The sequence below is a fragment of the Hemibagrus wyckioides genome, linkage group LG03, assembly GCF_019097595.1.
Source record: "Hemibagrus wyckioides isolate EC202008001 linkage group LG03, SWU_Hwy_1.0, whole genome shotgun sequence".
Classification (NCBI taxonomy): domain Eukaryota; kingdom Metazoa; phylum Chordata; class Actinopteri; order Siluriformes; family Bagridae; genus Hemibagrus; species Hemibagrus wyckioides.
This window is the reverse complement of record NC_080712.1, coordinates 16,871,861-16,884,241: the sequence shown is the minus strand read 5'-3', so window position 1 is coordinate 16,884,241 and position 12,381 is coordinate 16,871,861. Positions and strand designations below refer to the sequence as shown.

Here is a 12,381-nt window from a genome sequence, read left to right as displayed (position 1 = left end):
AGAGTCCTACAGTGAGAGTAGACTTAAAGAGGGGGTCCCTTTCAGCAGCCAGCGGGAACAATGGTGTCCACCGAGCCAAGAGGAGTCTCAGGCCTGGCTCCTTTTTTGTCTAAATGGTGCTCTATGCACAGGAGGGCTTATTAGATTAACTGAGAACACTAATCTTCCTCACAAGCTCTCAGAGATAGATTCACTAACTAACTTTATTACTCTGTGCAGACAAGCCGGGTTCTGTTGACGGCACAATTCACTCCAAGTCCAATTCACTCCGTGCATCAAGCATGCAGTGCATGAGAAGCTCAGCATTCTGCCGTACCAAAATGTTATACAACGGCACAGTGACACCTCACAGCACTCTGCTTTCAGGCCAGGGGAGATCCCCTTCTCCTCCCACCTCACGTACCTGGAGCAGACACGCAGATCCCAGTAGCGGATGAAGGTGTCATATCCACAGGTGAGGAGCTGGAAGGGAGACTCATACACAATATCCAACACACCTGCACCTCTGCGGAACTTTGTGCCAAGACACGTCACCAGGTCACACCTGTGAGAGAGTGAGGAGAAGACAACACAAGATAAGTTATAGACTATTCCTCATCAAACATCATGAAAGAAATTGCAGGCATCAAAAAATTACAGGGACCAGCTTCAAAGTTGACACAGGAGAGTACATCCAGTGTGCTTGCTCTAGGCCAAAAACAAGCTGTTTAAAAAAAGTGTGTTTTGGAAAGAGAGAGGTTATTTAACACCTCAGTGCTTGTTCTACGTATTACATGCACTCATAAGGTTGTCTCAAGGTCTTATGTCTCAGTTGGTATGTTAGTGTGACCAATCTATCAGGTGTCATTTCAGACCAAATGCCTTAATTTGCCCAGTTAATTACCTCTAAATCCCACTATATTCCCATATTCCCATCATTCATCGACCACACAAAGGATAACTAAAATCCTAGGAGATGGAGAAAAAAAGTAAACACCTAGCTGAATGGGCTGAGAAAGCAGATTACGACCAGTGCTGGGCTCTATTCTAAGATGTGTATGGGAACAAAAAAGGAGGACAGAGAGAAGAGAGGGTCTGAGGAGGAGAAGGAGAGATAGAGGGGGGATGCCCATGTTAGCACCACGCTCCTATGATCACAGGCTGAACAGGCCTGCTGCGCCCTCCTCGCCTCCCCGACCCACACCGCAGAAGCCAGATTATTGTAGAATAACAATTTCATTGTTGCTGTTTAATTCCCTTCATGACCATGACTGTGTGCGACTTGTGGACCTTTGATACCTGGTCCCTAGCAACTATTTAGAGGAGTCCAATGCCCATAGCGACCACCCCCCACGTTTGGGGTCTCCTGTGAGCTCTGTGAGCTTGTTCACCAAGGGCAGACTGGTAATCCCCAACCTTCGCTCCAGGGGACAAGGGGGGGTCTTATTAGACACAGCCTTTTTTAAAGATAGGCCTCCAGAACTAAAGGCAATACCCCTGGTGGGCCTAACAGACAAACTGCCCCTTTGGCCCATGGGTGTCTATGTTAAGCAAGACTCATCATTTACCCCTTACTGCTAAAACAGCAGCTTATCGACTACCTACAGTTGTAGATAGAGTACTGAACAATGGAAACAGTCAATTGGTCTTGACAAAAAAACAGCAACTTCTCATTACAGTGCTTCGCCTCATATGGTTTTATGGACTGGTTAGGAATAATGTGTAAACCCGTGTCAATACGGCACATCCGGTGTCTGCCTGGCCCTCTGCAAATGTCAAAGCGTGAAGCGAGAAAAACAAGCGTCGTAAAAGAAGTCCTCACATCTGTGCTCTGATTTTAAAGCTAGTAATAGCACTGTTCCACGCAGAGGAGCAAACACCAGGATTCTTAAATTGTTAGGTCACAGGTTTTATGTGTGCCATTTTTTTTCCTTGAGAGGACCTATGAAGATTACAGGATGGAGGATAACCGTGTAATCTTTCAAATTGCTGCATCTGCATGGCGGCCAGCCTTGTTCTCTCCACAGCCGGCCCAGCGTCTGATCTGACAGCATCACAAAGTATGTCGGGCAAGCTCTGAGAGCTCTGGAAATGTCAGGTGAAACCATAGCTGTCCTTCTAGCTGGATGATGACAGGGAAGAATGGAAATTTGGCTAAATGGGTCCTTTTGATTATGAAAGAAGGGCTTCATCATGTTGAAAAGCACAGGTCCAACTGATTCTGCTATATAATGGCAAGACTGCTTAAAATTTATAAAGGTATTTTGGAAAGCTAACAGATATATGATAAGAACTTCTGTAGTAATTGTTTTACTACAGAAGTATCAGTTTGTATTACAGACGAACGTCAGTAGAATCAGAGATGACAGCAGACCACATACAATGGTGGATTTACTATTAAAGTGCAGTGTCAATGTAATTTTTATTTAAAGGTGTTATGACATAGTAATCTTCTTTCCTTTGTGCACTTTCATATCTATAGTGTGCAAAGACATGTGGCTTCTCTGAATAAGCATAACCAAAGAGCAGAAAGGATTAGGAGTTTATCATGTCTTATTTTGCTGTTCAATGCTGCTTGCTGAGGGAGATGTCTAACACCCAAACATGTGGGGGAGTTAAGAGGTCACACATAGACCAGTTCGGGGCATTTGAGATGTGCAACCTGTTAAAGTGATCACAGACAAAATTACCACCAAATGCAGCAAGACAAACTAGAGGGAAAATGCTTTATATTCTAGGCTCTTTTAAATCACTCCTTGGAGGCTCCTGACCTCACCCTAATCCTCTCTGACCCCTGGGTACATTTAACTTAAAGCTGTAAAGCACTAATTCCCACCTATATTTTAGTAGAAGGGACTGATATATTTGTAAATGTATGGATCTTTTTTTTTTTTTTTTGACCCAAAAGTTTGGATTCATTTTCTTTCCGTTTCCACGTGCGTCCATATTCTGGACGTTTCCGAAAGAGTGTAATAAAACAAGGTGACAAGCAGTACATCCATTTTTATGTCATTTTTTATGTCCTGATATGGTTAAAAAACTGTTAAATAATAATTCCTGGCTATAAAGAATGACATGTGTTAGTGATTAGTTGTGAGTTATGGTCTCAGAGCAATGAAGCAAAATGAAGGGGCTGGTCTCTTCAGCAGTCCGTACTTTCTCTGTAGCCATTTGGGCCACACACACACAGATATACACCTTATGAAAGGGACCTTTAATGAATTGATGGATTTTAAAAAAAAAAAAAAAAGAAAAAAAAAAAAAGGGAGAGGCTAAGGGCATTTCTTTGGCTATTGGAACCACAGAAAAGGTAATTTTCCATTGACGCTCTTGTAAGGTTAAGTATAGAGGGTAAACTGGCACAGGGAAGCTATGGGAAACAGTCAGTGCCCTGAAAGGATGTGAGACAGGTACATAAAGAACCCTGCTGTGGTTTTCAGTGCCTAAAACAAACAGAAATAGCATTGCACCGTCTGCTCGTCAACCAATTTAGCTGAGAGTTGAAATAACCGCAAGCCAAAAGAGAACGAAAAGAAGTAAAGGGAAAAAAAGCCCAGCATGGAATGTCAGGGGGCTGGACAATGGAGACTTTTAAATGTCACACGCGTTCTCTTAAAAAACAATGAGATTGCAATTTGTAAAACACAGCTCCTGCCAGATCCAGACATTTAACCCTCTCTTTCAGGGAAGAATGTGAGGAATTTCAGTGCAATTGTATGGTTCTTTGATGGCTTTTCTCTGTTTATCCATGACCGAAGGCCTCATGAAAAGTTAGGGGTGCCTTTAAAGCACCACTTGTGTGGGACTCGGTCTGATCACAGACCTCTGTACCATTCAGACAAGTGAGATAGGATGTGAACAATAAAAAAAATACATTTCTGATCAAATGTGCTTACAAATTTGAGGGACAAGGAAAAATAATGGATAATTTGTATTAATAAAATATTATTTTTTTTATTTATTTTTTTACATTTTTAAATGGAAACAAGCCCACTCCATGCTTTTGTTCATTAGTTTCGAAAAGACAAATAAGGTCATCAGTAAAGTGACTGCACAATATTCTGTGCCATCCAAATACTGTGTGTTTCTCGCTCATTCGGTCATAACTCCTCAGTCTGTTTCCCCACCAGCTGGTCAGCTGCGCTGCTGAGACATGAGGGTGTGAGAGATCTTGGCCTGTACATGTCTCCTCTTTTATTCTCCTTTCCAGTCAACATGCAGTGTTCAAAAAGGTGCCCCCATCTTTTGTGAAAAATGTCAGGGACACTTGTCATTACACTTAAAGTGGTTCTTGAGGTAACCAGATAAACAAAAGATGGGAATAGAAGATCTCTCATCGTTCTAATTGCCCTGCAAACACAACTGCTGCAGCACACTTTGATTATTTAAAACAAGTAAAAAAAAAACAAAAAACATGCAGGCCTTTGGGAACGAGCTGCTCTTAAAAACAAGTGCTAGTGCTGGTGTTTTTCTGCATGAGATTCCAAGATCTAAATAGGAAACGCAACATACATTAAGCTGTTTAAGAAAACTGTTTTGTACTGTTTGTTTTGATAATCATCACCTATACGTGTTGCTCAGAACACTGTAATAGTGTTTATGATCTGATGTCTGCCTTTATCACTGATATTGTTGCCATCCTAATGTGTTGTCTCGTGTTGGTAGCGGCTGTCTGAAGAATATGCTGGTGGTCTGTCTGGGAAACGTTAAAAAAGGGACACACACGCACACACAGCCCCCATTCCACCGCCCCTTCGCTCATGGCTGTTTTCTCGACCCCCTGTGACTGGTGGCTTTGTGCTCCGCACAAGGTGCACCTGATTACCAGACAGGAACACATTAGGGCAGGACACATCTAACGCGAATGTAGAAGCACAAAGATGAGGGGAAAGAGAATACGACGTATTGTTAGACAGGTCATGCAATGCTACTGAGACCATGTTTCACAATAGAAACTATAATAAATTTTAAAAAAAAGTATATACTAAGAAAACTCCCTTCAGGTCTATTGAAATAAATGAGAAAAGGAAAAATCAACAACAATGCATGGAGGTATATTTATCTCTCTGCCACCATGGCTGCCACATCTCTGTCTGCCACATCTCTGTCTGCAACTTGAAATGGTTTCCATTGATGCAGATCTGAACAAGCGGACATTCAGTCCCCATAATTCATAAGTAATCTTTATCTGTCTGTACACAGGCCCATCAGCTTGACATTACCTATCCACACTTCACAGATCAAACCTCACCCCCAGCCTTCGCCCATCTATATCCTGACCAAATTTTCTATTTCTCCTCCTCTTTTGTAAAATGTGATTCCCAGGGATATACATGGTGAATTGCCCCTCCTCCTTCCCAGCAACCGTTCTCGAATTTCCTTGTCATTTGGTGCCGGAACCTACTATCTTTCCCCCCCCCCTTCTTAATTTTTCCTCCCCTGGACTGACAATGTGTAAGCAGGCTGAATTCTGCAGGTAAAGCAGGGGAATTACAGAAGCCAGTCAGGTTGTATCAGGTTTAAGCCAGGCCTTTCATGATAGGAATTCTGAAGTCAGCTTTGAACTCCAAAAGCCCAGTAAAGAAGCTCAGAAGCTTATGAACAACAACTATCATTATCATACGTTTGCTTGTGTTATTAATCGTACTGACAAATAGGAAAGGTTTTGAGATTGAACAGTGATTCTGTCAGGATGCAACTCTAATCTCAAAATACTGTATATTTACTAACAACGTATTCAAAATGATTTTCGTAAGCACAGAAGTATTAGCAGTATTATATATGAACAAGTATTATCCAGAACAAGTATTATCCAGAACTAGCAGGTGATATGACAAGAATGAAGTGTTGAAGTATCAGCTACCTTTCTGTGTCCCATATCCGAAGAGGAGCAAAGTTTTCACAGCATGCAGTTCCAGTCACAAAGGTGCTGTTGAGAGAGATACATAATTAAGGGTATATTAATGGATTGGTATTATCCAGACATACAGCTTATTAAGGCACAGACTCTCAGTCAGTCACATATCTATACATATCAAGCAGAATCTGTCTTTAGCTCAGCAGTGGTAGATGATTAATGATAGGCTATTAGAATATATAGTGCATTTACAGATATGTTTTTATGGTTAAGAGCTTTGAGCATCTCTGCTCTACCATCTGTTCTCTCCACACACAACCGATAAAACCTTTAACAAACAAGAAGACGGAATACTGAAAGTAGAAAAAAAAGTGGTAAGGCGGTAAGGTAAGACAGTTGACTTTGTTCAAAGATGTGCATTCTTTCACCAAGCTGTTAGGGGGTGGCTAAGTAAGAGAAACAAAAACACTTTGGTACCCCCTTTGATTTGGATGACAGGTTGAAATTAGTTGGAACAGGTAGGGAGGAGGGTGTGAGTGCATGTGTGTGTGCGCACCACGGTTTTGACCTGCTTGATAGTTAAGGATTAGAGCCCTCCTGGACAGCTGGGATTGGCAGGTGAGGCTCCAGGCCTCCACCGCTCCCTGCATTGTGTGTGGAGGTGAGGCGCACAATAGGACTCCCACACTACTGAACAGCCAAGAATGTGGTGGCTTTAGCGCCCAGGTATTCCTACAATGTCCTGCTGGGATGAATTCTTCCCCCATAGCCCAACTGACTTCTTAGTCTTATGCCCAGCTAAAAAAAATAAAATAAAAGACAACACACATTCTATGTGTGTTCACAGTCTTTGTGACTCTAAATTCAATTCAAATATAGATTTTAACTAATAGTGTGTCAGATTTGAGAGGCCGCAAAGATTTGAAGGCATGCTGCACACAATGAATCCCAAAGCTGCTTACTGAAACTCTCACTCTTTCTTTAACATACTTTCATACCTCCAGAGAACACCAGAGCAGTGGGCTCTCCGCCCCCTACACCAAAAAAAAAAAAAAAAAAAACAGGACTTCACAATGGAATACCAGTGTGGCCTCAAATTAACAGCCAGCCTGTGTGAATAAGCTTTCTAGAGCCTGGGGTCCAACTCTAAACCCAGAGCACAAAAACAGAATGAAGGACAGTGACCCTAAACCACATCCAGTAAGATTTGAAGAGAGAGAGAGAGAGAGAGAGAGAGAGAGAGAGAGATTCAGGACTTGAAGGTCACCTTTCACACCAAGGTCATAATGCTTTTCTCATCTTCTGTGAGATCTGGCACTAGGTAGGCTGATAAAAAAATACTTTCCTGATAAAGACATAAGAAGAAATGAAGTGACCTGAGTAATAAAATATCAGGCATCACATTCAATGATCTGCTAATCAATAGCACAATATGAAAGCCATGTATGGAAGGATAAATAGACTTAGCTAGTAGAAAACGAACAGGCGCTCCTGCATCTGATGGCTTTGGCCAGTTTCTTCACTGAAGGCCCAAGCCTATTGGCAAAGACAGCCATGGCAGCTGTCAACCCGGTTAGCAGTGGCCCATCAACCATATTCAGCTTGCTGGGCCAGTGCTGGCATTTTAATTACTGTTGGGTAAACTCATTTGCCCCAATGAAGGCTGTGTGTCCTAATAGAATATGCAGGATGCATGACCTCTGAACCTGTGTGACACAAGATACAATAGGGGCAAAGCCAAGCTCTCTCTTCCCAGCCCTTATTACTCTCTATTACTTCAATTACTCATCCCTCACTGCGTCTGATTGTAAAGAAAAAAAAAAACACAAGAGAAAATGAATGAGGCAAAAACACAACACTACAATTAAAGTACAGTTTTGTCCTCCAGACTTCTGACTGATATGAAAAGGAAGCCTATTGATATTATAGCTGTGAAAGGTCAAAGCCTCTATCTCGCCTAATGTGCCCACCCCCTCCATAAACCCATTTCGACCTCATAACTGCCCGCACTTCCTTGAATCCTGGACTGAATCGGTGTAGTCAACAACACCACCGTGGCCCACGCTAACCCCTTTCAAGCGACCTGCAAACCCTAACTACTCCCCTAACACAAAAAACACAGCGCCCCTCAGGATCATTAGAACATGTCAGGGGTTCACTGCTAACACAACCATTTTGGTAACCTAATCAGCTGACATCATTATTCGTGGAACTGTGTAGCATGAAATTAGTGCTGGGGTCAGACAAACTTTAATCCAGCCCCTGCTGAGAGAAGAACTCCAACAGTAACAACATTGTTAGGGCCAAAGCAAGATATCAGGTCAGAATTATTGTATAAGCAGAGACTATAAAAAATTTCACTGTGGAAAACAGAGGCTTCAGAGTTTGACATCTCAAGTGTTACTAAATCAGATAGGTCATTTTGTATTCTTTCTGCATTTACAGACAAATTACCTTAATGGTGAAGTTACCTTAATGTTAACTTATGGCCCTTATTACTGCCTAGAAGCTCATCCAGTAGAACAGAATTGCTATAAAGACACAGAGATGCTTTTAGATGCTATTCTGACAGTAATTATCAGGGCTATGCCACTCTGATACTGACTATTAGTTTTGGGGCTCTTTTGATAAATGGGATCAGTATGGAATCACATTGATATTGATACACTGATCTGATCTTCTGACATTCTGATACATTGAATAACTGTTATGTTGACTGATGCCAAGCAAGAGAGCTAGATGACACAAACTGTCTGCATCACATGATATTTCATAAACCCCAGTAACAAAAACCTATATAGCAAGTTGATCAAACAGAAAACAGAAAATAGTATCAACACGTAATACCACTACTACTCTTAATATCTGACAATTTCTAAAATGTGCACACTGTATGTTTTATATGGTCCACTTTAATAGTAACACCTGTACACCTGCACTGTAACTTTGTTGTTATTAGATGGTTTGGTTTCAGTTTTTCATAAAATGCTGATCTCCTTGGACTTCACAGTTCTCTAGGGATGGTGCAGGAAAAAAACATCCTGTAAGTGGAGCGTCTGCAGGCTGAAATACCTTATTAATGAGAGACATCAGAGGAGAATGACCAGACTGATTTGACCTGACAGGAAGTCTATAGTAACTTAAATAAGCTCTCTTTACAACCATCGTGAGCCGAAAATGTCAGAATTCACAACACATCAAACCTTGAGGTTGATGGGCTACAGCAGTAGGAAAGCGAGCACATCAGGTTCGACTCCTGTCCTCCATGAACAGTATAGGCAGAGGTTATTATGGACACACCAAGACTGGACAGATGAAAAGCGAAATAGTTTTTCACTCACAGATCTGTCATTGTTCTTTCCACACATCATTAGCATAAACTATACAGACTGATGTGAGGGAAAATCTCAGAAGATCAGCGGTTTCTGAAATACTCAAACCAGCCCATCTACCACCAATATGCATGCCAGATTTACAGTCAAAGCTCACACAATTGCTTCGTTCTGATGTTTGCTATGAACATTAACTGAAGCTCTTGACCTGTATCTGCATGATTGGATGGTTGGATAAGTGCATAAATGCTCAACTGTTTCTATTAAAGTGGACAGTGACTTTATTATTATAATTAGAATATCCTGAATCACTAGCAGAAAAAAAAATGATCAAAATTGAATTAGTTTTATCTAAAGACTGAATTATAGTAGATTATTTCGAAATCATTATGCGATTCAGCTTCTGCAAGGAAAATACAAAATACTTTTTTTTTTTTTTACACATGAAATATATCATTCTCTGTGAATGGTGAGTAACACATGGGTACAAATGAGGTTCACAGCAAGTGTAAGCCCAGCACATCAGCGTGTCTTTTAAGTGGCATAGCTTTGGGCCTGGAGGAGGTTGTTCATTTGTTATGGTTGACCCCTGGCTTTGTAAGAAGGGATGTATCTAGTTTGTAAAAGTGCTTTCATCTCGGCCCCTAAATATGTTTGAATTGAAAAGGGTTATGATGTATTTATATCGCTCTGAAAAGGACAATAGAAGAGGTCTCCCTCGCTCTTTCTCTCTCTCGCTCTCTCTGTGTCTGTGCTCCCGCCCTCTCCCCCCCCACTTCAACTCACACCCGAGTTCACAGACCTTTTGGCTTTCTGTGTCTTATGTCCCCTGTGTCTGAGGTCAGAGGAACATTCCACACACCGCCTTTTGCTTAGCTGGGTGGAACATCCCCAGATCAATTTGGACAAAATACAACAGAAAATTCATGAGAAGCTCAGCAGCCCACTGTCGTTACTGCTGCAGGCCATTAGTCACCTGACTCATTATGTCTTATTATGACACATGCAAGGTGCAGTGCAAAAGTCTGTAGTGCTTGGGAAGAATTTACAGAGATGCTTTTGATGGCACTGTTATTTCATACTGGATATTTTGAATGTTTCTTCCCATTTGGAGCTGCAGGAAGCCCTGGAAGAATCATGTCTGTTTAGTCTCATGGTTTGCATTCTATTAAGAAGCAATTAACTGAACATAAATTTTCTCTGCCATGCTATAAAATAAGCAAACACTCATCATTACAGATATGACAATTTTATAAATGTTTTAAAGAGAAAACCTATTGTAGGTATGTGCCACTGTCTGGATCAGCGGTCTGTACACAAAAAGGAACCTACAGGATTATAAATACTCACCACACAGCATCTAAGGGGAAAAAAAATGCTTTTTAGAGAGTACCAGAAGTTTCCATCTCAAATGCACCCAGGGAACACCTGTATGTGGCATGTGTCTAATGATCTGCTTCTGCAAAGCCTGCATAGAAGGGGCATATTGACTGCAATTATTCAGGACACCACCTGCAGTCAGGGGCTATAGCACCCATGCAGTGCTTTCAGTAGTAAGCGCCCTGTATTTAACATGTGGGAACGCACATTCTGTCCGTTATCGCTTTATTGTTGCAGCCTTTTCCCCCCTTCTTTCATTTGCTTTTTTTTTTTTTTTTTTTTAAACTAATTGAATTCTTGACTCCTAAGACACAGCTCGCTCTACTAAACTTGAGAAAGCAACAGAGAGAGAGAGAGAGAGAGAGAGAGAGAGCTAGAGAGAGAGAATGAAACGCAAGTTTCAGGATTTTTTCCCCTCTTTCTTTTTTTTGTGTTTGAGTGGGGTGGAGCAATGGGGGTGAAATTGCGGCGGGTGGGGTTGGGGCAGCATAGAGGGGTGAGTCTCCATGTACTTTGATACGAAGGGTCAGAGGTCATGCTCCCTCCGTTTGCCAGAGAGAGGCGATTTGGGGGCGGTTTATCCAACAATCATTTTCTTTAGAAAGTTTCAAAGGCTGTACCCCTGCAACATCTTTGTAGTTGTGCTTGACCAACTCTAGACAAAACAGATTCTGCCAAAAAGGACCCTTTCTCACCTCTCCTTGGGGTTGCTTCTCTCTTCGATGCCTTGCACCCCCTCCCCCTTCATCTCCCATGGTCTGATCAATGTAGACTCACCACAACTGCTGAGGCATTGTCTACTCTGCTCTTTGACGCACGCAGATCAACTGTCACAGGCTCTACCAATCGTGCTTATAGCACAACTCCTGCAGACCATATGACATATGCATTGACCTCTGTACTTCAGCTTATGAGAAATCATTCACATACACTTTGGGAAGGTCTGGATGTTACAGCACAGGTTTCCTGAACTTTGACTGGCTACAAACAGAATACTCGGAAGCAACAGTCATAGCTGTCCTCATTATACCAAGCAAAGCAGTGTATTTGATCACTCACATGTATCTATGGTGCTACCATTTTCCCCAACAAAACATACTATAAGAGCAATCTTACGGAAACTATGAATGAATTCAGAGACACACTCTGCTGATCAAGAGTTGTGCAAAGCAATCAGATAAGTATTACAGTAGGGGATTTAATAATCAACAAAGACAGATTTCCATGACCTAACAAGTATGATGCTAATGGAGAATTTAACCCAGCTGAGTAACATGCCGGGGCAAAATCAGCTTTATTTTGCACATTAAAATCTTTAATGTCTCACAATTTGTCACAGTCACTTGAATTAAAATGTAATTTTAGCCTGTGTGAAGTCTAACATAATAAACCAAAAGAAAGCCCTTGTATCTGGAGAACTAATGATTTGGCGTGGTGAGTGTACACACATCGGCTAGAGTTACATTCCCCTGGATGGAGTCTTCCAGACTCTGCAAGCCCTAGCTTGTTAGCAAGGGTCTGACATGTTTGACATTACAGGAAACAATTTAGCTGACTATTAGTCACACGCTCACAAACACTTCCTTATAATTCACCAGGAAAACAGAATAAGAGAAAAACAGAGATCAAACAGGAAAAAAGCTGCTGTAATAGGTCGGCTCTATTACCACATAACCAGATTGCCTGAATTACTGCATTTACACTAGTGTTATCCAACTAAATGAGTCATGAATGTTAAATAGACATTAAGTATTGACTTGCAAACAATTCAGGGATTTCAGATAAACAATGAGGCCTTTAAAAAACTCATCATCTGGGATCTAAAGGTCTGGG

The 12,381-nt window shown here is 41.5% G+C and overlaps 1 protein-coding gene across 2 annotated transcripts in view; it reads right to left on the bottom strand.

Annotated features, from left to right (window-relative positions):
- fbxw4 (F-box and WD repeat domain containing 4) overlaps positions 1-12,381 on the bottom strand; it is a 30,868-nt gene that overhangs the window by 6,526 nt on the left and 11,961 nt on the right. For both annotated transcript variants that reach the window (XM_058385931.1, XM_058385930.1), the window contains 2 exons: positions 5,843-5,908; positions 404-544 (listed from right to left, as the gene is read on the bottom strand). In XM_058385931.1, the coding sequence (XP_058241914.1) occupies positions 404-544; positions 5,843-5,908 (207 nt within the window). The remainder of the gene's footprint in view (positions 1-403; positions 545-5,842; positions 5,909-12,381) is intronic.